The sequence below is a fragment of the Natator depressus genome, chromosome 3 (assembly GCF_965152275.1).
Source record: "Natator depressus isolate rNatDep1 chromosome 3, rNatDep2.hap1, whole genome shotgun sequence".
Lineage (NCBI taxonomy): Eukaryota > Metazoa > Chordata > Testudines > Cheloniidae > Natator > Natator depressus.
Window position 1 is genome coordinate 202,269,007 of NC_134236.1, and position 26,603 is coordinate 202,295,609.

The 26,603-nt window shown below is 45.1% G+C and overlaps 1 protein-coding gene across 2 annotated transcripts; it reads right to left on the minus strand.

Annotated features, from left to right (window-relative positions):
* Positions 1-8,288: 8,288 nt before the first annotated feature.
* CHGB (chromogranin B) lies at positions 8,289-24,601 on the minus strand. Of its 2 annotated transcripts, XM_074949690.1 has the most exons (5): positions 24,495-24,601; positions 18,535-18,578; positions 15,086-15,179; positions 10,815-12,613; positions 8,290-8,637 (listed from the first exon to the last, which is right to left on the minus strand). In XM_074949690.1, the coding sequence occupies exons 1-5, from the start codon at positions 24,541-24,543 to the stop codon at positions 8,554-8,556; spliced, it is 2,070 nt and encodes a 689-aa protein (XP_074805791.1). In that variant the 5' UTR covers positions 24,544-24,601; the 3' UTR covers positions 8,290-8,553. The 2 variants fall into 2 exon arrangements, with proteins under 2 accessions (XP_074805792.1, XP_074805791.1); XM_074949691.1 differs by lacking the exons at positions 15,086-15,179; positions 18,535-18,578 and having other exon boundaries at positions 8,289-8,637; positions 24,495-24,595.
* Between the last annotated feature and the right edge of the window lie 2,002 nt (positions 24,602-26,603).

The window sequence follows — 26,603 nt, forward strand, 5'->3', positions numbered from 1 at the left end:
TTTAGATAGTCGGTCTTGAGCTGCGTCTTGTAATAAAGAAACCCAAAAGTTGTACCCATCATAGGGTTTTGTGCTTTTTCACAATGACAGGCGACACAGCCGTGAAAAAAACACCCATTAAACTCAAAGGCTGTGTGTACCCCGTCAATATTGGCATAACCGTCTAAAAAGTAGGGGCCTACCTGTAGTTCCCCACCCTGTAAAGCGTGCCGTATTTGTATATGTTCTTTTTGAGAGATATACAACAGCCACTGGATAGATGGGGTCGAATATCTCTTTTTCTGTCTGTGATAGTTGTCTGGAGGGAGAAGAGCTACCGTGTTAGGCTCCAAAAACATAAACCTGTACATAGCCATGCAGACGGATGCCAGCGTTATGTACCGGAACGGATCTATACACAGTTTTATCTCAGTGAATTTACCGGGTTCTCTCTCTACTAGATCGACCTTCTCCGTCATATTCATAATTTCTTTTCTGTATAGGATACAAGCCTGTCTCAAAATTTTTACATCCTGCTGGCAGTAATACGCAAGCTCTTTCTGCAGGTCAAAAGTCTCAGAGCTGTGGTCTTGATACCAGTCGAGAAACTCTGCTTTTTCCCTGGGCATCATGCTTTCTACACCGTAGTGCTCCACACCGGGCATAGGCCCCACATAATTTTGATTTTCTAAAGTGTTAAAAAAATGTGGAAAATACCCTTTGCAACCTTCAAACCCCATCGCCTGTGGGAGCTTGCTAAGCTTCATGGGCAAGAAGTTTAAAGAGTCTATAAAACGAATGCCAAGGGCCTTAACTTCCACACACATTAGTTTACTGCCCTGAGTGATCAGTTCTATGCACATCTTTTCCTTCAGTAACTGTCTAACGCAGAAATACGCATCATAACCTTTGGAATTGTGTGCTAGGAACGTGTAGTCCCGGAACTCTTTGCCAATAAAGGTCTTAACAAACATAGAAAGACATTCGTCACCCTTAAATTCCCAGGATTTTTCCGGCTTTAGGGACATTGCAAAAATATAATTGGGAGTGTGCAACCCAGTCTCCTGCATGCATTCAAAATCATAAAAAATATACTTTTCTGATGATTCGGGCTTTCTAAGGCTGTCCATAAAACAGAGGTGAATGTCTACATCTCCAACGATCAAACCCTGACACTGCTTACAGCGCCTCCCTTTACACCTGTGCTGCTTGTCCACGTACGCCTGACACTTACCGCACAAAGTTTTAGACAGGCATTCAACTTGGTTTTTTGACGCACAGTTGACATGTCTGTCTAAACACTCTTTGGACCGACAATACAGTTTACAGCTAGGACACCTCAGCTGCACACCCATGTTGTCAGAGCATGTTGCGCTCAAGCAGAGACGGCAACGATACCTGCAAGAATGGTCGTGACTGTACACCATGTGGCAAAACTCACAGTAATTTTTTGCTCCGAACAACTTTTTCACATCCAGAACCCCATAGTAATGTTCATTGTGCAACAGGATGAAATAAGTCTTAGGGTACACGGGGCCCCCCGTTTTAAAAAAACCCCAGCCACCTTTCACCGCATACAGCACCACCTGTATGTTAACTCCTAAATGCTGTTCAAACTTTGCTACATCAGTGAGCATAACCTTTTTTTGATCTGACCACCCCAGTTTCTCGTGCAACTTTCTCGCCTCTGCTAACAATTCTGCATCTGTAGGTTTATGACCGGCCATGACAGCCAAGAGCCCTCCCGCAAAACATAGATTGGTACCGGTGTAAGTCAGGTCTACTAAACATTGTCTCTTTTTATGAATAATCTGACTACTAAGGATAGAATTTAAAACTCTTCGAGCGCCCCCACCCCTATTTTTTACAACTGTCACAACAAGGCGCAACGTCCCATCGAAATGCAATTCTCTATTGCTCTGAAGCAGCTTTGAGGTCTGGTTCAAGAAATCCTCAGCGGACAGCTCATCCCTAGTTCTTCTGACTGAAAACAAAGGGTTAGTTAAACGACGGCTCTCTAAACGTGACTGTACGTAATCATCAGGGCCTACCCTACCATTAACATCATCAAGAACTAGCTGTATCCCTCTGTGTATGGCTTCAACAGCCTGTTGAGCTGAATTTATTTGCTCAAGATGGACAAAACGAAACTCCTCACAATACACCGACCCCCCAAATCTAGGTAATTCACGTTGCCAACTTCTCACTCTCTCCATATACACCTCTGCATTTTCAGGGTTACTTGGGGGTTCCTCTACGGAACCATCAGTGGCATCTTCTACATCCGATACTAATTGAGAGTCAGACTCTGAGACGCCTCCGTGAGGGGCATTGGGAGTCGATGGGACTCCGTCTAGAGAGCACTCTGGGGAATTTTCTAAACCAGAGTCTGATTTCGCCTCCCCATTTTCAGACATGCCAGTTTGAGAGCCTCTGGTAGGGGGCATCTCTTTTTGTTTTTTTCCCCTCATTACCTCTTTAGCCCTTTTTAAAATTTTTACAGCGACCCTGGCCTGGAATTTTTTGGCAGCCATCTGTTTATCCCCCAAGCGCCGTCCGCCCTTTTGTTTACACACGAGCTGATGTGCACCCTTGAGGGTACCCCTTTCCACACCTAGTCATGCCTGATCAGAGCCACCCTTTCCAGCCCCCCTTTCTTTTAGGCCCCCTGAGGATTCAGCGTCCATCAGTTTTCTGAACAAAGCGTCGTATTTTTTCCAAATCTTTTTAGAATGCCGTAGTTTTAGACTCCCCGAAGATACAGCGTCCATCAGTTTTCTGAATGAAGCATCAAACTCTTCCCAAATACTAGAATATGGGGGATCTTTGTCAGTCCTTAGTTTTTTATTCACAACCCCTAGAGTGCCTGCTCTGGGTTTGTGAATGTGTGTGTTTCTGCACACATTCAGAGCCCCTAGAGTGCCTACTCCGGGTTTGTGAGTGTGGACGTTTTCGCTCACAGTTTTCTCAGGGCTTGGTGCGGCGGTGGCCACTGAGGAACTGGAGTTGTGTTTGCATGGTTGCAATACCTTGGCATCGCAGGTGTTTTCAATCCTTGTTTTTTTATTCACAATCCCTAGAGCGCCTGTTCCGGGTTTGTGAATGTGGGCGTTTTCGCTCACAGTTTTCTCAGGGCTTGGCATGGCGGTGGCCGCTGAGGAACTGGAGTTGTCTTTGCATGGATGTTTTTTACCAGAGTGTTTTGTTTTGTCCTTGGGTTTGACGTAAATGAGGATTGGACTGGGCTGATGCTTCATCTGCACTCTTGTGCTGTTTTGCGTTGTTAAAGGTCTCAAAGCAGATTCCTGGTTCTTTGGTGGTTCTCGGGGCGGGGTCCTTGTAGCTCCCACTACAGCCTTGTCAGAAGGGCTGCATATGCCTGCTTGGGGCAGGAGGGGGGAAAAAAAGCATTTTACAAAAATGTAACTTTGCCAGCTTTCTCACCCACACCTATGTATGTACTTAAAATACAAAACCTCATAAATTAACCAGACTAATAAGCAAAATATATTTACCCGGCTTCATCCATCCATCTGTCACTGATACTTGTGAATTTTTCTTTTCAATTGTCTCTTTCCTTTTTCTTTTGAGCATTTTTACCCGCTCAAGTTTTGACCGTGCTGTAAAGCAAACAACATTCTAATAAAACACATGAAACTGTCTAGTAAACTTTAAAATAAAATAAAATAATATCCATTAGAGTGTTTTTTCTATTTAAAAAAGTCATAGCTTTAAAACAAAATAATCCATTTCAGGCTGTACAACAATCACAGGTTTTGAGTTTATTTCTACCACTTTGAAAACAACCCCCCCATATATTTTTTTTTTTTTAAAATACATCTCATTTTGCAAAGTAAAAACCCTGTTAATTGGAAACACACCATCACCATCAGTTTGTAGACATATACTTTTTAAAAACCGCCTATGTTTTACACACACACACACACACACACACACAGAGTTTAAAACACTGTTTGCAACAAAATACTTTTCAATAAACCCACATGCTTTTAAAAAGATCCCTGGTTGTTCTGGCCCCCGCCCTGCCCCAGCCATGTGTGCTTGGGGTCTTTGGGGTAAGAAAAACAAGCCAAAATGTTAGTTAGTATTAGCTCCCAAATCCCTATTCAACCTATGTAATACCTGAAGTTATTAAGCACAACTACAGTTAAAAATGGTTTTTACCTTGGCCTGGTGATGAACTGCAACTTAAAGTTACTGGCTCCATGCTAAACAGATCACACTGCAATACAGATATGCACCATTATTTACTAAGATAGCATGGCCAAAAAATGGCATTATATAATATATATATATTTTCAGAGTTAAAAAAAAAACCCAGGGAACATACCTCCACTTGCAGCCCAGCAGCAATTCAAGAGAGTTTCTGTTGAAAGAGACAGTCTCCAAGCTACCTGAGGTTTTGTTGTTTTTTTTTTTACACCATCCTAACTCTTTTGTTTCAAAATAGTTAGCAGGTTGATTGGATCACCCCTCCCTAGCATTCCCTTTTGTGATCGGGGGTGGGGAATAAGTTTTTCTGCACAATTGGGCTGCTTTTCTTTTTTTTTCTTTTTTAAGTTCAAATACTTTTTGTTCCCCCCACCCTGTAGGGCCTTCTTACAGTAACCATTTCAAGTGAGGGGCCCTTTGCAGATATCAATGAATGTCTTGGGGCTTGTTTTTGTTTTTAAAAACATGTTCTTTCATGCTTAAAGTTTGGTGGGACGGGGGGTGATTTCTAGAAAAAGTGCCCCGTGGCCTTCAACCAACTCCTGGGCCATATTTAAACTGGCCTATAGCGTTCCACCAACTCCAGGGGTTATATTTAAACTGCCCAATAGCATCTGCAAACTCCTGAGGTTTTATTTCATTTCATATTAATCAGAACTCACCATCCTCACCCACCCACCTCCCTTACTATGGGTGCACCCCCATCAAAATTAACCCTATGGCAACAAGGGTGAGTAATCACAGTCACCCTGGCTATTCAGTGAGGGGGGGGAGTGGTGGTTAAACCCGTTCAGTTCAACAGAATAAGTCAACTCTATTGTACTCAACCACATGTCTGAACCATCCCCGTTTGTTTTATTGTAAACACATTTTTAGGGTATTTTTCCCCCTCCCACAACATACATTTCAGCTTTTTTTTTTTTTTTTTTTTTTGCTGTAAATGGGTCTCTCTTACACAAAAGACACAAGAGCTAGGTTCTCACAAACAATTTTTTTTTTATTTAAAAGACATACAGCTCCTTCAAAACAAACCAAGATGCTCCATTAAAAAAAGAAAGAAAGAAAAAAAGACTTTAAGCTCCCTTAAGGGCCAGAGACCTTTTAACAGAAATACAAATAGTCACAAAGCCCTTTTCAATAGATGTTTTTTTTAAATTTACAGCTACCAAGTTTTATATCGCATGTTTGGCACCTCACCATTTTCTAACTTAATCCTTTTAGATTTCTTACAAATAGCCTTTTTCTTAAGCAGGGTTCTGTAACTTTTTGTGCGGACCAGACGGTCAATATAACGCTCTAAGCAGGCATCTTCCGGTTTGGTCATTTTCTTTAAAACATGGTCAGGGTCTCCACTGAATTGCACAGCATTTATCAAGGTCACCCCTTGTGCTAAATGTTCTTGGGTTAGGCATAGACATTGCATAGCATAACCTATGGCAATCACAGTGTTTAATAAGCTTTCCAAACACAGCTCAGCACACAGGCCCCGGAGCTTGCAGTTTATATCCACTGAAGTCCAAGTCACACAGTCATGGTGCCGCTGGCCTGGTGCATCTATGACACAGCCCTCACAATCTTCAAAAAGCTTTTCCCTAAGACAGTGATTAAGAACAGAATAAACAGCAACGCGTACAATAGTCCGCATGACTTTGTTACGCTCACGACGTGGCACTGGCTCAGTCAGTTCCATGCCAAGCCTCCTCCTAAACTCCTCATAGCCGTCATCCTCGGAGTCCTCTTCAACATTTTGTATTGGCGTTGAGCAAAAACAAGGTGGGCCCGGTTCATCTTCGCTGCTTGGTGCAACGCTGTCCAGAGTCTCCGGGTCCTCTAGAAAGGCATCATTGAGCTGTTGAGAGATTTTTGTCAAAAAAGAAACAGCATAAGCACCCCACTGCTCGGTTTTTGATTTACACAATCCCTGGTTCCTAGCCCCGTTACAACCCCATCCCGACCGTCACTTCTTAAGCATTCATTTACCTGAGCGTTCATCTTGTCCACTAGTGACTTCCCCGAGCTGCGATCACCTTCCTCCTCCTGGGGGGTGGACAACAAGAGGCCATCACGCTCATCGTGGGACCCCACAAGCGGCTGGGTTTCAGGGTCCGGGGTATCCATCAATGGCTGGGCCAAAGGGTCCTCCTCGGAACTGTCGCTGATGTAGCGCTTTCTCCGCGGTTTGTTGAAGGCCTTCGGGGCTAAAACAAAGTCCGAAGTTCTCATGGGGGTGGTGAAGGAGTCCGTGTTTCCACGATTTCTAAAACACGTGCTCTTGGTAAAAGACAGCCTCTTCTACCCAACGCTGGGCCTTATGGGGTGATGGTGCTGCGCTCTGATTGGCAGAGGGGTCATACGCCCCTCTTCTGGGTGGTTCACCCCATCCCAGAACCTGCCCTATTTTGGTCAAATCTGCTCTCGGGCCGGCCTGATTGGTAGAGGTTGGTGGGAGGAGTTGTTAGAGGGGTCACACGAATAATTTCCGGACGGGTCACCCCGCCCCCGGAACTCATCCTAATTGGTCAAATCTCCTCTTGGTCCTATCGGAACAAAACCCCTCCTGATTGGTAGCGGGGTGGGGGGAGGAGTTGTTAGAGGGGTCACAAGACCCACTTCCAGAGAGGACACCCCCACCCCGGAACTCACCCTGATTGGTCAAAGCTCCTCTCTGGGAGGTCCTACAGGGCAAAACCCATCCTGATTGGTGGGGGGGGGGGGAGGAGTTGTTAGAGGGGTCACAAGACCCACTTCCGGAGAGGACACCCCGCTCCGGAACTCGCCCTGATTGGTCAAAGCTCCTCTTGGGGGGGAAGTCCTATGGGGCGAAACCCATCCTGATTGGTAGAGGGCAGTGGGAGGAGTTGTTAGAGGGTTCACATGACATACCTTGCTTCCGGTCACGTGGCAGCCTTGACCCTGGAAGTAATACCCCATGGGGCAGGAATTCCGGTGGGGGGGGGCAGAGGTCAAGGGGTGGGGTTAAAGGGGTCAAGGGGTGGGGAGGGTGTCACATGACACACCTTGCTTCCGGTCATGTGGCAGCCTTGACCCCGGAAGTAATAACCCATGGGCGGGACTTCCGGTGGGTGGGGCTAATAGGTCAAGGGGCGGGCTGAGGGGGTCAAGGGGCGGGGCTAAGGGGTCAAGGGGGCGGGGGTCAGGGTTTGATTGATGGTAGGGCCCTTATACTACTTAGGCTGATTGGGGAAATGGCTGCAGCTGGGCCATGTCCCAATCAGGCCACAGCTGGGCCTATAAAGGGGCTGCTAGGCTGAAGCCTTAGCCAGAGTGTCTCTCTGCGTTCAGAGGGGGGAAGGCCCTGGCTGCAGGGACCTGAGGGAGTACCAAGATTGGAACAGGGCTGAGGGGGAAAGGCCTTGGGAGCAGGGGAGCTCTGGCCTGGAAACCCCCAGGCTGCCAGGCCTAGATTAGGGCCTATTAGGTACTGGGGTTGCAAGGAGGCAGCAGGTCCAAACCCCCCTCACCTGTGATGAGTGGCTGATACACTGCAGTCTCCCCGGGGAGTGAGGCTAAGCGATGACTGGCAGCAGCCTAGACTGAGGTGAGGTGGGGATAGTGGGCGGGGAGGGGAGACCCATAGGGATTGTTGGGGTTTACTGCCAGGGGGCAGCACCCCAGTGGGAGGAGGCACCGGGTCCTGGGAGGGACTGGGGCTGGCGCTAAGGCGGATCACCAGACGGCAGAGGGTGCCCCAGAGGCTGATGAGCTAATTCCCAAGGACAACCAGCAGGAGGCGCTGCCGGGTGAGTCTGGCTCTATTATACTGACAATGAATTTGAGTCATTGGTGCAAACCATCAAGGTTCTGGCATGTTTTGCATGCTCTTGCTATCTAGAAGATAAAGAAAATGTGCACGTGGTTCTATTTCAACCTTCAGAAATAACATCCAGAAACTACATTTCAGTGTTTTATTTAATCTGTTTGTCTGATCTGGGTTACTTGAAAATAATCCACAAAATTTAGACCAAAACAAGTCAAGCCAGGAGGAGGATTCTGGTCCAAGATCAATGTTTTTATTATTTCAAACTCAGACAAATATATTTCTGAAGAACACAAATACAATTATTTCCACAAGCATATTAAAATATCTGCCGTACATGTAAGTTTATGTCCTAGAATTCATGCTAGTTGGATCTCAATAGCATAACTGCAAATTAAAGACATTTCCAGCTGTGTAAATCACTACACTTCAGTGGACAGTAAACTGCATTTCCTGTCTTAGGGTAAATAACACTTCAGTGGCAGTGAATTACCAAGAGATATAGGTATTTTAAGTAAATAAAGCTACACCTAGCTTTGAAATATACCCACTCTACACAGTCTTCATCCCCTCCTGTTATCGTTGAACTTCTCAGCTATTTTCTGCAGTTCCAAATCCATAGCAGCCAGATTTTCCAGCTCTTTTTCCTATGAAGCATTGAAACCAAGATCATTTTAGGGTATGGCACAGGTAGGCAAATGTTCTTTTGTATTACAAAAAATAGAGACTACATGTTTACTGAAAAACACCTCCATTCAATTATATATCGATTCAGAGCTGATAAAGCCAGAAGGGACCACTGTGAATCATCTAGTCTGACCACCTATATAACATGAACCATAGAACTCCCCTGAATTAATTCCTATCTGAACTAAATAGAGCCCAAGTCAGCACTGTTTACTCAGGCAAAACTCTCATTAACCTGAATGGTATTTTTGCCTGGGCAAGCAGTAGTGGTGAGCGAAATTTTTTTCAACCAACTTTTTTAGTGGGAAAAATGCAGAGTTGGCAACCCAAAATGTTTTTCAAATTTGTGTTTTCACCAAACAATTTCAAAAACATTTCTGACACTCCCTCCCCCCCGCAAAAAATTTTTTTTAAAGAAAATCTGATTTATTCTATCATTTTCAAAATTAAATGGGTTGATTTTTTCCAGTTTGAAATGACTTTGCTTCAAAGCTAACATGAATCTAATTTTTTTAAATGTAAAAATTATCAAAGTGAAACAGTTGATTTTTGTCAAAACAGAGAACATTTTGTTCAACCCAAAATGACATTTTCTGTCTCTTTGCTTTGCTGAAAATTTAAAAAAAAAAAATTGTTTTGACCAACTTTATTTTTCACTTTTCAAAATTGTCAATGAACAAAAAAAAGGGGGTTTGCCCAAGTCTAGTAAGGAGCCCTGAATAGAGTCAGACACTGGAGTTAGGGTGCACTCGATGACCTAATGATGACTGTACATTTCTGATTATTATGTAGCTGATGTTTCTTCTTCCTTTTTAAAATGCTGTGAGGCACTCAAATTCTGTGGTGGAAGATCGTATTTGTACCAAGGTAAAGAAATAGATTAGGTAGATGGATAAACAGTTAATGTACAGTAGTCTCATAACTTGCCAGTTTTCCCTTCCATACAGAAAGGTACCTCAATAGCTGCAGGATTCCCTTGTAGTTCCCTCTATTTACTGTCAGAAATTCCTTTTATACTATAAATATTGATGTAAAGTTATTTAGTTGTCTAGAGTGAGTGGTTAGTTTGAGTGATCACTGCACATTTATAGGATAATGGAAATCACTCTACCTCTGGCTTCACAGCACTGTTTTCCGTTCAGTAATTGCCCGAACAAACAGTGTATGTCGTGTCCTAATACAGAAGGGGTATATTCTGCAAAAATATGGCTGTACAGCAGATCAGACTATTACCATAATTTAAAAACAGGATTTACTCTATGCCAACTGCCTCTCTATCATACAGCACCTTCCCCAATTAATGTGCAATCTCCTGTTGCTACTACTATCCAGAGTACTTCACTAACCACACTAAGGGAATGTCCCCAATATCCTTGTTCTGTGCTCTGAGGCCAAACCATAAGTCCATCAGCTTTTAAGTCTTATGCTAGCTACTTTCTTTATGAACTTCTGTGCTAGTATTCCACATGTTGCTAATCCTAACCGCTTGAGATCACACATATTTAGGTTAAGATCCAGGCAAGCTCGTTGGAAGTTAGTGTAATCTTTGTTGTGATCACAGTGGTTCTATTTTATGAAACACATAAATGGCACAATATGGAAATTCACATACAAAATCAAATTCCTCCCAGGGAAACTCTTACGCATCTACTGCCGTATATTAAGAGGATTGTTCTCTATTCCAAGTGCACACAACTCCTATTACCTCCTTCCCTCTTGCCAAAGATATCAGGTAGATGCAACACATCACCAATTCAGCTGCATACATCTGTGTGCTGACATTCTGCTCTTACCTGCAGAACATTAATTGAAATGGCTGTACTGGAGCATATTGTGAGATCTAGCAATCTGTGTGTGTCCTGATGTGGGGAATTAGACTATTTGGAGACTGTGAGGATGTGTGTAATGTGCCTTTAAAATTAGTTCTGGAAGTGCACATCAGCACAGCTCCATTGAATTCAGTCAAGCCACTCTGATTTATATCAGGACCTGGCCCTTAATGAAATTTCCGTACATTTCTTGTGATGTTTCGCTCTGAGATTCTACTGATATCATTTTTGTAGGTGGAGCTAAAGTCTGAGCTTGTTAAGTAATATCAGTGTCACTTTTCTTTTCATAGAAACTCATAAACACGTACCTCCTCTTCCGTCAGAGGCCTCTGGCTGAGATTTCCCTTGTCGCTCCTGATCATGTGACGCTTTTTCAGGTCTTCCCCAGAATTGTACAGTTCTGGAAATTCAGCTGATTTCTTCCTGTAATTCAGAAGCTGGGCGAGTTGATCCATCCTGTCATACTGTCTTTTTATATCAGGTTTGCGGAGCCTTCCGAGATTTCTCTTCTCGCCATGCCCGTGATTCAGACCATCCAGAAGTTGCTTTTTCTCCCACCAGTCATAGTCATATTCAGGGAAGAAATTCTTCTCATTCAGGCTGGGGCTACTTTCCTGTTCACTCCCCAGAATCTGGTCCCCCATATTGTCCTTTTTGTCCAAGTGCCTGTTTTTCCACTGTAGGCGGCCGTAGAAGGGACTGTACCGAATTGCAGCTCTTTTCTCATTCTCTGCAGGGAAGTGACTCTTATACTCCTTCTCCCCATACCTCACTTTCTCCGCACTATCCTCATTGTCTTGTTTCTGATCCTCACTGTCATGTCTCTTTTCTATTTCAGCATCCACCTCGTCATAGCCAGGATAGTGCCTTTTCTCCTTGCTGTCCCTCTCCTCAGTGCTGTAGTGCCCTGTCGATTGTCCTTTGCTCTCTCCGCTGTGCAGCTTGTGTCTCTCCTCATCTTCCCCGTCGTGGAGGTGGTGTCTGCCCTCACCATGATGTCTCTTCTCATCCCTGCTGCTGTGACCATGGTACTTATCCAGCTCTTCCTCACTCTCTTCACTGTGGTGTTTCCTCCCCTCATAGTGATGTCTCACTGCCTCATGTGGTTCATCGTGGTGTCTCTTTTTCTCATGTCGTTCTTCCTCGGTTTCCCAACTAAGGTGGTGCCTCTTGTCTTCCTCTTCACTATTCTCCTTGTTCTGTACTCTCTGCTCTCTGTACTCCTCGCTCTCGCGGCCGGCGTGCCTCTTCTCCTCCACATCTTCAGAGCTGCGTTTCCCATAATAATTCCTATTCTCCTCACGATGATGTTCTGGCTCTTCATAATGGTGTTTCTGGTAGTGGCTCTTTTTATCCCAGAATCTGTTCTCTTCCTCATTCGATTCCTCAAGCGGGTTCCTTTTCTCACCCTCGTGATCTCGCCTCTCTTTGGAGGAGTCGCCCGCTCTGTGCTTTCTGTGGTTATGTCTTGCTTGGTAGTGTCGTTTTTCTTCCTCAGCTTCTTCACTCTCCTCAGATTCTTCACGCCCTCTGTACTGGTAGGAACCGTGTTCCTTAGACTCATGCTGATCCCTTTTGCTGCTTTCCTCCTCCTCCTCTTCCTCCTCCTCCTCCCCCCTTTCATGGCTTCTCTTTTCATTGCTGTGCATCTTTTCCTCAGAGTGCCTGTGACTCACAGAGTGTCTATCATCCCCAGGAGAGAACTCCTCCATGCTTTTAGCTACAGAGTGAAACCTTTTGTCTGGAAGCTCTCCTGACTCTTCAGCATGATGCTTCTTTTCTTTGCTTCCTTCTTCACTGTGGTTATTTCTCTTATAGCTATTCTCATCATCCTCTTCTTCCTCACCTCTTATGTCCAGATGGTGCTTTTTTTCTCCATTATGGATTCTATTCTCATGAGAATGACTATCCCCATTGTGTTTTTCCTCCTCTCCCCTGCTTTCATCTTCCTCATGATGGTGTTTCTCTTCATTTGCTTCCTTCTGACCTCTCTCTTCCTCTACACTTGCATGCTGATGCTTTTCATCCTCTGACCATTCTTTCAAATGCCTCACTTCAAGCTGCTCCTCCTCGTTTTCATTTTTCTTCTCTGCTTTATGCCTGCCGCCTACAAAAACAAAAATTATGTTCAAATATGTTAACCCAACTCTTCATTAACACTCTTCAGTCAGAATAAGAGGACTAGTTTTTGATGCTGCTAAATTGGTCGGATTGAATTTTTTATGCAAAAAAAAAAAAAAATAAAATGTATTTTTAAAGCTGGTCAAACCTTTCTAAAAACTATTAAAAATTGCCATTCATTTTTCTTTTAATTTGCTGGTGTTTTTCAACCAGCTCTAATACTAAGCACTTTTAGCTCACGTTACAGTCAATGGGAGATGTAGACCATCTTTCAAAGTCAGTCCTTAATTGTTCCGATTCATGCACCCTAAGACCATTCCAAATTGCCCAAATAAAGTGACTGGTATATAGAATGATCATCATACTCAAAGCAAATAGAAAAATCTTTCAAGGTTTTTGAATGCATAGTACCAAAGTGATACCAAGTTATGATACTGTAGTTATTAGACTTAAATCTCACACTCTGTGGTGTTTCCAAAATATTAAATAAGAGCCTGATTCTGATATCAGTTGTAATAGTATTATATGTACACATGGTATGGTGTAACTCCATTGAATTCAGTGGAGATATTCCCGATTTACACCTGTGTGAGTGAGATCAGAATCAAAAACTTGAAGATATGCAGATTGTAACATCACAGTTTCATATGTCTTACTTTGTATAGACCGCATCTGTGTTTCTTGGTGCTCTAGAAAGAGGTCTGTCTACATTTATAGCATCCTCTAACATCACAAAAATTGTTCTTCTTTAGCGGAAGACAGCTAATACATATGCCAGCAAGAAATTATATAACAGGATGTCAAGAATGGAATGCAAGGTGTCCAAGCTGCTATCAGTTTGGGTCTTAGATACAGTAGTAAGGATAAGCACATTCAGCTTAAAGAGCTATAATCAAGGCCAAGATTTTCAAAAAGGACTAATGATTTTGAATGCCTCAATTTTTGGATTTCCAACTTGAGACCCCTTAAACGGGCTTGAAATTCAGCCCTTTATGAAGATCAGGCAGCGTTAGGGGGCTTCAAATTGGCCACCCAAAAATTGAGACATTCAAAATCACTCCTGATTTTTGAAAATCTCAGCCAAATTTGTGCCAGCTGTGTTTGAAAAGCAATGAAAATCACCATGTTCTAATCATTGTGCTAGGCTGCGGATTATCATTCTACTGAGAGAAGTATCAAATGTGGTCTTTTATTGCTTTTCTTGATAGGTAAGCTCCAGTCTTTTTATTTTTCTGTAAATTAAACATCAGTTGGAAAGACGAAAAAAGCAAGTCCTGTAGTTTGCCACACTGTTAAGTTTAGCCACCGTTCGCTATAGCTATTAATAAACTATGCAAGCAGGTTTATGCCTGTCTCTTTGTGCTAAATTCCATTACCCTGAGGAGATTTGCTACTAGCACGAGACCTCAGAGGATAATTTTCAGTTCCTTGGAGCATTCGTCCAGGGCTCTGAATTCTGGACACAGCATTGGCTGCCTAGTAGTTTCGGGATGGATATGAACCCCTGAATAGGCTGGTACCTGCGTACTTGAAACACTGCTTCTTTCCAATGTAACACTGACACAGTTGTCATCAGCAAAAGCACTCAAGCTGGAGCCTTGTTGGTTTAAAGAGCAGCTGCTGGCAAACTACTTCCATTTTGCAATGCATTCTCTGTTTTGTCAGAAATAGCCCAAATTTGTTCCTCTTCAGGGCTTGCTGAAAAACTCGTCTATTTTCTCATGCTTCACAAGAGATGTTAAGCATAGGAAATCGGTTATTTGTTTCATTGTCTTTTGTCTGGCCAGATGATTGGTTTAGCCTGGGATTCTTAATCCATTGTTAGCCACCAGCTCAAGGCCAGCCTAAATTAACCCAGTCCTCTATCTATTGAAGGCAATGGTAGTTTTGACATTGAAATCAATAGGAAGAGGAGCGTGCCCTATAATATTCAGGTGTTTGTAATGCTGGGTAGAATGCACTCTGAACATTATTTTGCTAGAGTTATCAACAACAGACTTAATCCTCCACCCTTTACTCTTCTGAGTATTCCTTACTTGCATGTGTAGTCCCACTTCAACAGGATTACTCACACAAAAAAAGATTACTCAACTTTAAGGATGACTTATCAGTAAGAACAGGGTCTTAACTTATTTTTTCATGGTCAGTAATTCTACTGTTCATCCTTTCATATTTGCATTTTGGAAAAACAAACTATGGCTTTTCATAACACTTGAAAAATATGGTTTGGATTCAGAGCTCAGAAAAAACAAAAATGATGATATTTTAAGAAGTACTATTAACCTTGAAGACATTTTTCTTAGACATGAAATTAAAATGGCAAATGCATCTGCCCTATAAAATGAGAACACATCGTAAAGTCATTGTGTTTATAAAATTGTCACATCTACCAAATTCTCTTCCTCAGCAACGACACTGATTCAATGAGCATCTCAAATTCATTTAGTATTGCACTTACTCTTCTTAAGGATATCTTTGCACAGAGGATTTATTGGTGGAGCGTTTGGTTTAGACAGAGCAGTAGAGAGAATTTCCACTATACATCGTGTTACCTAGAAGAAGCAGTAGTTGGAGAAAAGCACAGTTCAAGTGTAAAACTTTTTAAAATTCTGCATATGTCCAATCATGCATTATCAGAGAGATGTTTAGCTGTGACTCAAGAAGATCTGGGTTCCCATCTCTACCAGAGACTTCCTGTGTAACCTTGTGCAGGTCACTTCATCTCTCTGCACCTCAGTTCCATGTCGATAAAATGGGGATGATAATGGTTCATTTCTCCCACCTTTTGTCTACTTAGATAACAGACTCTTCAGGGGTGGGCCTTTTGTTATGGATCTGTGCAGTGCCTAGCAAAATGGGGCTCTGATCTCCTCTTCTATGTACTATTAGCATACAAATAATAAGTAATATCTGCAACGTTTAGGATTTGTACTGGTAAAATGATTTTAAAAAGAGAAGGAATGTGTCCAGTGGCTTGAACAGAGGGCTGGTTTTAATACTTGGCTCTACTTCACAAATCACCTGTGCCTCAGGTGACTCATAATTAATTAATTTGTAAATCACATTGAGGTCATAACAGGGTAGCTGGCTCATTCAATGAAACTGAGCTCAGCTCTCCTATTCTGGTCCACAGGCTTCCAGCTGGACCAATTAAGACGGCAAGGCAGCAAGTGGAGGCTATGAAAGGTGAGTCAGGAAGGGCAGGAGAGGAGTGCTGCCAGAGAGAGAAGGTGGTTCCTGGGATAAGGCTGAAGAGTAGCAAGAGGGGTTTGCTGCCTGGCATCGCCCAGCCACAGAGTCGCAGCCGGAGAGCTGAAGGCAGGAGGATTAGCAGAGGGAGATGCCTGCTGGCTCTGAGATGGAGTTAAAGGCCAGAGAAGGCAGAAGGAAGGGGAAGCAGCTTCCTTGCTGATGTCTACTTGCTGGAGATCTGGATCCTGAGGAACAATGAGAGGGCTGAGGGGAGTGCAGAATGCTTCCCTGCCAACGATACTCCCAGCAGAGAGTCTGGGGGTTCCCCTTAGAAAGAGTGGGGTTGCACCCCAGCGGGAAGAGTTGGGGCCGCTGTCCTGGCAGAGGGACAAAGGAGGACTGACAGAGTCCAGGTGTGACGGAAGGTGCCAGAATGTGGTATGTGTTATGTCAATGATGCAGAGGACATGTGAGTTTGAGAGACTACTTGCACTGATTTCAGAGTAGCAGCCGTGTTAATCTGTATCCGCAAAAAGAAAAGGAGGACTTGTGGCACCTTAGAGACTAACCAATTTATCTGAGCATAAGCTTTTGTGAGCTGCAGCTCACTTCATCGGATGCATTCAGTGGAAAATACAGTGGGGAGATTTATATACACAGAGAACATGAAATAATGAGTGTTATCATACACACTGTAATGAGAGTGATCAGGTAAGGTGAGCTATTACCAGCAGGAGAGTGGAGGGGGTGGGGTGGGGGGGACCTTTTGTAGTGATGATCAAGGTTGGCCATTTCCAGCAGTTGACAAGAACGTCTGAGGAACAATGGGGGGGGGGATAAACATGGGGAAATAGTTTTACTTTGTGTAATGACCCATCCACTCCCAGTCTTTATTCAAGCCTAAGTTAATTGTATCCAGTTTGCAAATTAATTCCAATTCAGCAGTCTCTCGGTGGAGTCTGTTTTTGAAGTTTTTTTGTTGAAGAATTGCCACTTTTAGGTCTGTAATAGAGTAACCAAAGAGATTGAAGTGTTCTCCGACTGGTTTTTGAATGTTATAATTCTTGACGTCTGATTTGCGTCCATTTATTCTTTTACGTAGAGACTGTCCAGTTTGACCAATGTACATGGCAGAGGGGCATTGCTGGCACATGATGGCATATATCACATTGGTAGATGTGCAGGTGAACGAGCCTCTGATAGTGTGACTGATGTGATTAGGCTCTATGATGGTGTCCCCTGAATAGATATGTGGACACAGATAGCAACGGGCTTTGTTGCAAGGATAGGTTCCTGGGTTATTGGTTCTGTTGTGTGGTGTGTGGTTGCTGGTGAGTATTTGCTTCAGGTTGCGGGGCTGTCGCTACAAAAGGTGTCGTTCCCCCCCTCCCCCCTGGTCTCCTGCTGGTAATAGCTCACCTTACCTGATCACTCTCATTACAGTGTGTATGGTAACACCCATTGGTTCATGTTCTCTGTGTATATAAAGCTCCCCACTGTATTTTCCACTGAATGCATCTGACAAAGTGAGCTGTAGCTCACGAAAGCTTATGCTCAAATAAATTTGTTAGTCCCTACAGTGCCACAAGTCCTCCTTTTCTTTTTACTTGCACTGACGTGATCTGAATTATGCTTTGGGGGGGTTTCAACTGTTTTATTAATAAACTCTGTATGGACTGGAAGTTAAGCGTCCATAGAGTAACTGGGGACTTAAAAGGGAAACTGAGATGAGGGGCCACTTGCAGGGCTGCACTGGGGCCACGAGGGAATGCCTGGGAGGCGTCCACTAATTTATAGAGTTCCTTACAGTAAATATTCCATAGAAGTGCAAAGTACTGTCATAAAAAACACATGGTGTTAAACAGGAGCCTTTAGAAAAATAACTTTAAAAAACCAGAACATAGAAACATCTTTTTCCTGGCTATCACGTTGTAGAGTATGTACAAGGATGTGGTGTGGTATAAAGGGTTTATTGGCTGAGTTTGGGGTGACCACATGGCTCGGGAGTGCCAGTCAAACCAGATCACACCATTATATATTCTGTATATGCCACATGTTTTATGGCCAGCTATTTCAGAAATGCGATATTGAGTCTCAATAAGTACTTTTTTTTCCCAAGTCTGTGCTATATAATGCCTGATTCTTAGTAGCAAGAGTTCAACTGTATAGTCCTCTGAAGGAAAGGAAAATTAACTAATAAAATGTAAAAATAAAAAAAATCTAAATGATCTAAAAGAGCTTTTTCCCTACATAACAATGTAATGTAATTTTAAGGGCTTTCTGAAGCTAATAACAAAACACACAGGGCTTCTGTTTTTTTAATAGTTAAAGCTTCTAATTATCTGAAGGGATTTCAACACTTTTGTAGGATCCTCAGTCAGTTAGGCATTGAAAACAAAATTTTCTGAAGGGATTTCAGCACTTAGGAGCCAAAATCCTATTGACAATGGGATTTAGGCTTCTAAGCACCTAAATCCATTTTGCAAAGGCGATTTAGGCTCCTCAGTCAGTTAGGCATTGCAACACTGAGTGCAGCAGTGCCTAAATATCTTTTAACACTCTGGGTTTAAGGAGCCTGTTGAAAGCTGATGGGATTTAGGTGCCTATGTAACTTAAGTGCTTTTGAAAATGTTACCCCAAGTGTTAAAAATTGGTGGAGAGTATTTTTGATTGAAACTTTCTACATACAACACTTTATGGGATATGGCTACTCACCATTTCTTCAACATGGTCTTTTTCCATTGACATGGAACTGACACCTGGAAGGGGGAAAATTTACAATATCATGGATTCATACAACACAAAAGCCAACGTTAATCTTACTGACCAGAGTCATTGGGTAAATTGACCTCGAATCGGCTGTTTGCAGGTGCAGCCAAGAGTTATTTTATATTATACCTATCTAAAGTACCTGCCGGCCTGGGTTGTGGGCTGGCATTAGAGAACAGGAAACTGGAATCTAAACTCTTGGGTTCTATTCCCTTGTCTGTTCCTGAGTGATTATGTGACTCTGAATAAGTGATTTAGTTTCTGAGAGATGCCCATTTGTAACAGCATAGAATAGCTTTCTCCCCGGGGCATTGTGTGGCTTTAATTAATGTTTGAAGCTCAGATCTATATTCTCGTAGTTCGGCAACACATTTCAACCCACATGTTATTTCTGTGGCTGCTGTTGACATTTCTAGCATAAGAAGGAAACACAGAAAAGCCATTGCCCTTCTGATCATGAGAGGGCCAATTAAAGAGCTGTATAGTGAGTTATCTCATGTAGATGTGACCACTTTAAGGGCCCATATTCATTCTCAGCTTCTACTCCAACTTCTCGGTAGGGTGCAGAAGGTCTGCTGTGGAGACACTCAGAGCTCTGAGTAGGATTGGAAGCCCAAACTTGAGAATGGAAAGCAGCTATCATGCCACCTCCAACTGGGACCTCCAGAGGTTGAGTGAAGCTTGAACACTGAGGCATTTGTTGAGGAAAAAGTATAGCCAAGATGGCGTGGAGATGGGTTGATCCAGCAAAGTTTCCTCTTTGCTCCCCTCCAGGCCATTGCATAGGAGGCTGCTAACTCCCAAGGAAGGGAAGTTGCAGAATTCCCTCACCTCTCCCCCCAAGGGTATCAAGACTAGGCTAGCACCAGGAAGATATAATTAACACCACCATGCACAAGCGTTAGTGACTCTGTCCTAAGCTGTTGACATTTGTGAAGGAGCTGCTGAGTGTGAATCGATCATTTTTACTCTGTTTATTTCATTCATTAGTGCTACAATAGGCTCTTTTACTGCTTAACAAGCATTGTTACTGTCCAATAATAAACCTTGTAGAATCACATGAATGGGACTCTCTATGGGTTTTTTCAGAGATGGAATTAGATAAGGTGGCCAGCCAGACATAACTATGCAGAAGCAAGGGGCTTTGGAGTGAAGCCTGTCTCTGTGCCTTTGCCTCACCATATTGTGTATAGTAATGCAAATAAAGATCACATTCAACTCAACTGTTGCCTTCTTTATGACCCTATGACTGGTGGGATTTAGAAGATGGGCACAATAAAGCAGCCTAAGAGAAAATTGAGCCAGTCTGCCCCCTCTCACAAAGAACCAGCAAAATTCTGTGAGGCTGACCTCATCCACTCAACAGAGAGGAGTCTGTGGTTTTGCATTGTCAGTTGGGAGCAAGACCTTCCAACCCCGTGGTATATGGGTTTGTAGAGTCAGGAGTCTGTTTCACGCATGACTGAATCTCTGTAGCTCCAATGGCCTACCTTCTACATCCAGCAGTATGGATATAGCAGATGTGCTACCATTGGCTGGTTTTCCCCTATGACTGCAGAGTTGAAGTCCTAGAGGGGACCCAGAGGTAGTTAATGCAGCTCCAAACTGTAATAAGTCCCTACCCAATCATTTCTAACAGAACTCCAGTTGGTGTGCAGGCGAGGGTGCTGTTTAAAGCTAATCACACTCCTCCACCATTAGTATTTGGGGCTGACTGAAGCAGGTTATTTATTTAAGTAACAGGAAGAAACAACATACCAAGTAACCACAGTACTGATGGTGCTGGAATCTAACCTACCTTCATCCTCAGGCATACACTCAGTTTCTGCAACAGGTCACTATCTCTGAGAGAGAGAACAGGAAATATGGCACCATACAATGTCCTGCAGGGTATGTGGCAGCTTTCCAGTTCCTATTAAAACTTATCCCTGGAGAGCACATCACTTGCCCCCTTCCACACACACTAAGTACAGTAGAGGCTCCTGTGCTTGGGGTCCCCCTGTAGGGTCACCCCCTGGATCCCAGTGTGGGGAGAACAGCGTAATGGAGGTGGCGCTTCCACTCTCATCATGTGTAAGCTGAGGGGATGATCCAGCTCATAGCCTCTTCTCACCTTTGTGAGTTGGTGTGACTCATTCCATCAGAAAACATAGGAGCACTTGCAAAGTCTGCTGCACAAATGTGAATAAACGGTTGCCTGCGGCTGTTTTGTGTCCTTTCTAATGATCCAGCCACAGAGCACCCCATCTGATTGACACTTGTTTAATTTGGTAAGACACAGAATATAAAATGTCTTCATCCCTTGATCACTTTAAAATATTAACAATCCTAACTCTGTGCAGTCTCTTGAGTAGCAAGTGCATGTTAATATAGAAATCAAGACAGCGCTGTGCCATTCTGTCATTCCAAAACTCCAGTTTCTCCAAGACTCACGGGCAGATAAATGTTCTGCAAGCAGCATTTGTCTGATGATGAAAGATGACATTGTGAGGCCATCGTAACAATGTCAGGAGAAATAGAGAATATTGGACAAATGTCATATTAGCCCTCCATGGGGGAATAAAATGAATATCAAATTCACATAAGAGCTGAAAAAAAAAATATACGAGGCAGATTCTCTGCTGTGGCAAAGATCCACTCAAAGCAGCAGAAGGGAAGCCATCAGGTAGCCAATCTGCTCTGTTCTTCCCTGCTGTAGGTTGCTCTAACCTGTGCCAGCTGGCAAGAGTCCCAATGGACTGGCTGCCAGCTGGGGACAGCTGGAGTACAGCACTCTCTGGCTATATAATCATCCTGCACTGGGTTGCAGTGGGTGCATGTAGGAGCTTTCTACACAGGTTCTGTAGCTGTTTGGGAGATGGAGATGTTTTCACTGCCTCAGCAGCACAAAGGATTGGAGCAGGGCAGTGAATCTGCCCTATATGTCTTTTCTCTCATATATACAGCTCTAGCTTGATAAAGTAGGAACAAAATCAGGAAGAGTACAGAAAAGCAAACCCTATATTTTAAACACTTTATTTTTAATACCTACCTGGTAGACATCATATGCACATTTCCCCCTCCTGTATCAAATATGTTTAGGCCACGAAAACCAGATGGCCTGATTTTCAAAGGTGTTGAGTGATCACAAATACCACTAAAAGCATGAGAACTGCAGGTGCTCACCACTTTCAAAAAAGTAAGCCATAAATCAGCATTAGTTTTACTCGCATCAATTTATGATTGTTTTGGTGTAGCCATGTAGATTCTCCGATAGGTCACTGTTTCAAATTTTCATCAGTGCTGATGACTAACGACAGCACAATCCCTGACTGAAATGGAAATTTCAAGCAAAAATTCTTTTTTTAACAAAGATCATATAAGTCCAAGTTTGGTAGGAATGAAAATAAAATTCAGGAGGCTGCAGGAATTGGTGAGTTTAAAAAAAAAACACTTGCCAATCCTATAGTTTACTTACCCCTGTGACTTTTGAAAGCTATACAGTCAAAATAAGAAATTGCATTTACATAGTGTTGGCTGTGATGTCACATCCAAATAAAAATATACAAGAAAGGCCTGAGCCAAAGCCCAGTGAAGCAATGGACCAACTCTGATGGTCTTCAGTGAGCTTTTTGGATTAGGCCCTATATGTAAGCACTTATCTCTTCCTTTTTCATTTCTGCTTTATTATAGCAACAAGACACTTGAGATAGTTCATTTTGTGAAAGTATTGCACTTCTATAGCTGGGTTTACTCTGCTTTCCATTTGATGCCTCTTCGTGTATCTAAACCTGAAATAATAATATCCCAGAAATGCACTGTTAGCCTTTAAATTTCCCTAATGAAATTAGGTAGTATGTATAAGAAAATATTCATTTTGGTTTTAGTTATAGAGCTCATGTAAATTGCTTGAGTTAAGTTTAATATAAAAACCTGTGAAATCAAAACAACATGAACAAAAATCTCTATTCCCTAAAAATACTAGCTTTGCTACTTTAAAATCAGCTCCCTATTATATTTTGCCAGTTGCTTCTAATTAACTTATTTTGCATAAAATTAGACTAAAAACCTTCAGACGTCAATGTAATTGTCATACTGGAGATAAAGTAAACAGATGGTTGATTAGCTTTTGAGTAGTGTAAGGAAAAGGTGTATTAAAAAAATTGATCCTTAGCACTAATTATACAGTTAACAGGGTAGGAAGATTACCAAGCACTACAGTGAACAGGTGCTTACTCTGAATAATACCTTACTCTGTGATGAGTCCACTGAAATCAATGGGAATAGTGGAGGAATTGGGTACTACACAATGAGAGTAAGGGTAGCAGAATCAGATCCCAAATGAATAGAAGCAGAATACAGAATAAGAATATGGTTTATGAAAGACTAAATTGGCAAAGCCATTCAAGAAGACACTATGTTTCTGCATCCTTACTTTTAACATATTAAAGATTTCTAAAATCGGGCATATGAATACAATTAATTGGTAAATTTAACAAGAATTCCATGTATGTAATATTACTGCTTAACCATCCATGAAGAGTATATTGATTTTTGTTAATGCTTTCCCTTTAAATTTCTAGAAACACCTTGTATTTAGCCAATACCCATTACATAGAAACCGTTGCCTGCCGAAGCACCTCTCCATAGTCATACTGTTCACTCTGAGCATCTTGTTAAATCTCCAGGGGTCTTCATGTCCAGCTTTTGCAGAGGACTATGCAAACTCGCAGACCATTTGACAGAAATAAACCACTCAATTAGCGGGTTTTCTCCTCTTCCAGAATTCAGGTCTGTTTGACAGTTGCAGCAAATAAATCTATCCTTTGATTTCAAGTGATCCATTAGTTTCAGTAAGGAGGCAACGTGCCGCCATCCATGCTCAATCTAAATAATTAAAGTGGGGTGGATAGAAATGATGACAAAATCTCAACAGATGGCGTAATCCTCCAGGACAAAACATTTCCCTTCTCAATGTAGGTAAAATTTCCCTCCAACAGCAAGAGGTTTTTTTGGTCAGTTGGTTGGACATTTTTTTGTTCTTTTTTTATTTTTTAAGAGTACGCTGACTAACATCAACTAAAAACCAAACACCACTTTGTCAAAAAATCTACCCGGAGTTTTAGTTCACTTACCGTGTTAAACGGAATCCGCATAGCAGATTTTTTCCCAGACAATGACATTTTTTTTAACATCTCAACCAGTTAATAGGATGGGAGTTGGAGAAGAGACAAAGACACTTATTACCTGTTTGTATTCTCCTAAATCCAATATGGGGACTATTTCCTCTCTTTATTTTTGATTACTTTCAACTGTCCTAATTTCTGTCCAGTCTGTCTAGTAAAGTTAAAGCAGTCAGGGTTGTTTCTACTCTGAGCCACAAATGACCAAATTTGGGTGTTTGTATTTGCAAGTGCTCGCACTATCTATCGCACACACACACAGACACTGATATATGTATGATATCAGTGTCTGTGTAGATATAAAAGAGGCATGCAGTCTATAGTCTCCATATAGGTACACACAATATACTCTCCCGCCTCAGAGGGGTAGCCGTGTTAGTCTGGATCTGTAAAAGCGGCAAAGAGTCCCGTGGCACGCTGTCGGCTGACAGACCTAGCGGAGCATGAGCTTTCCTGGGTGAGTGCCCACCCCGTGGGATATATACTCTGTGTACACAGGAGATGTAGCTCCAGCCACTGACGGTGGGCACAATTCGTGGGTGGCTACATGACTAATACCCGCACAACAGAGGGGCGAGTGGGTGACATTCTCTGTCCAGCTATCGCCCAGACAGACCGGCCGACCCGAGGGGCCGGGTCTGTAGCTGCGGGAGCGGGGGTCCCTGCGCGGCGGAGCTGTCCGGTGCCCGGTGCTGCAGGCTGCGGGCCGGGGCAGCCCGCTCTCCAGGGTGCTGAAGCACTCACCTGCCAGCGCGGCGGCTCCCAGCAGGCTGAGCAGCGCCAAGGGCGGCATGGCGCGGGGCGAGGAGTGCGGGGCGCGGGGCGCTGCACGGGCTGCTCTGGCCGCGCCGCGGCCCTGCCGCGCTATTTAAAGGGGGAGCGGGGGCGGTGCGACTAGGCTGGCGGCTGGGGGGGGGGGCGGGGCGAGATCCGGCGCGATCCCGCCAGCGGCCTGCGTCACGGAGCCCCCGGCGGGAGGGCGGGGCCCGGGCCTCCTCCCCCCACCCCGCCACACACAGACCCGCTTCCCCGCCTCCACCCCCCGCCACACACAGACCCCCCCTTCACCCCCCCCCGCCACATACAGACCCGCTTCCCCACCTCCACCCCCCCACCACACACAGACCCCCCCTTCACTCCCCCACCACACAGACCCGCTTCCCCACCACCACCCCGCCACACACAGACCCCCCCATTCATCCCCCCGCCACACACACAGACCCCCCTTCACTCCCCCACCACACACAGACCCGCTTCCCCGCCTCCACCCCCCCGCCACACACAGACCGCCCCTTCACCCCCTCACCACACACAGACCCGCTTCCCACCATCCACCCCCCCACCACACACAGACCCCCCTTCACTCCCCCACCACACACAGACCCGCTTCCCCGCCTCCACCCCCCGCCACACACAGACCCCCCCTTCACTCCCCCACCACACACAGACCCGCTTCCCCACCTCCACCCCCCCGCCACACACAGACCCCCCCTTCACTCCCCCACCACACACAGACCCGCTTCCCTGCCTCCACCCCCCCACCACACAGAGACCCCCCCTTCACTCCCCCACCACACAGACCCGCTTCCCCACCACCACCCCCCCGCCACACACAGACCCCCCCATTCATCCCCCTGCCACACACACAGACCCCCCTTCACTCCCCCACCACACACAGACCCGCTTCCCCACCTCCACCCCTGCGCCACACACAGACCCCCCCATTCACTCCCCCGCCACACACAGACCCCCCCATTCACCCCCCGCCACACACACAGCCGCTTCCCCACCTCCACCCCCCCACCACACACAGACCCCCCCATTCATCCCCCCGCCCCACACACAGACCCGCTTCCCCACCTCCACCCCCCCGCCACACACAGAGCCCCCCATTCACTCCCCCTCACACACAGACCCGCTTCCCCACCTCCACTCCCCCGCCACACACAGACCCCCCCATTCACCCCCCCGCCACACACACAGCCGCTTCCCCACCTCCACCCCCCCGCCACACACAGACCCCCCTTCACCCCCCCACCACACACACAGACCCGCTTCCCCACCTCCACCCCCCCACCACACACAGACCCCCCCATTCATCCCCCGCCACACACACAGACCCCCCTTCACTCCCCCACCACACACAGACCCGCTTCCCCACCTCCACCCCCCCGCCACACACAGACCCCCCCCCCATTCACTCCCCTGCCACACACAGACCCCTCCATTCACCCCCCCACCACACACAGAGCCGCTTCCCCACCTCCACCCCCGCGCCACACACAGACCCCCCCATTCATCCCCCCGCCACACACACAGACCCCCCTTCACTCCCCCACCACACACAGACCCGCTTCCCCCCCTTCACCCCCCCGCCACACACAGAACCCCCCTTCACCCCCTCACCACACACAGACCCGCTTCCCCCCTCCACCCCCCCACCACACACAGACCCCCCTTCACTCCCCCACCACACACAGACCCGCTTCCCCGCCTCCACCCCCCGCCACACACAGACCCCCCCTTCACCCCCCCGCCACATACAGACCCGCTTCCCCACCTCCACCCCCCCACCACACACAGACCCCCCCTTCACTCCCCCACCACACACAGACCCGCTTCCCCACCTCCACCCCCCCGCCACACACAGACCCCCCCTTCACTCCCCCACCACACACAGACCCGCTTCCCCCCCTCCACCCCCCCACCACACACAGACCCCCCCTTCACTCCCCCACCACACACAGACCCGCTTCCCCGCCTCCACCCCCCCACCACACAGAGACCCCCCCTTCACTCCCCCACCACACAGACCCGCTTCCCCACCACCACCCCGCCACACACAGACCCCCC

Bases quoted from the DNA above. Each gene is read 5' to 3' on its own strand.
- CHGB (XM_074949690.1), bottom strand. From the start codon at position 24,543: ATGCCGCCCTTGGCGCTGCTCAGCCTGCTGGGAGCCGCCGCGCTGGCA. The intron at 15,180-18,534 runs GTGAGTAGCCAT...TGCTTCTTCTAG, and splicing joins AAGACCATGTTGAAGAAATG to GTAACACGATGTATAGTGGA. The intron at 12,614-15,085 runs GTAAGTGCAATA...TTGTTTTTGTAG, and splicing joins CAAAGATATCCTTAAGAAGA to GCGGCAGGCATAAAGCAGAG.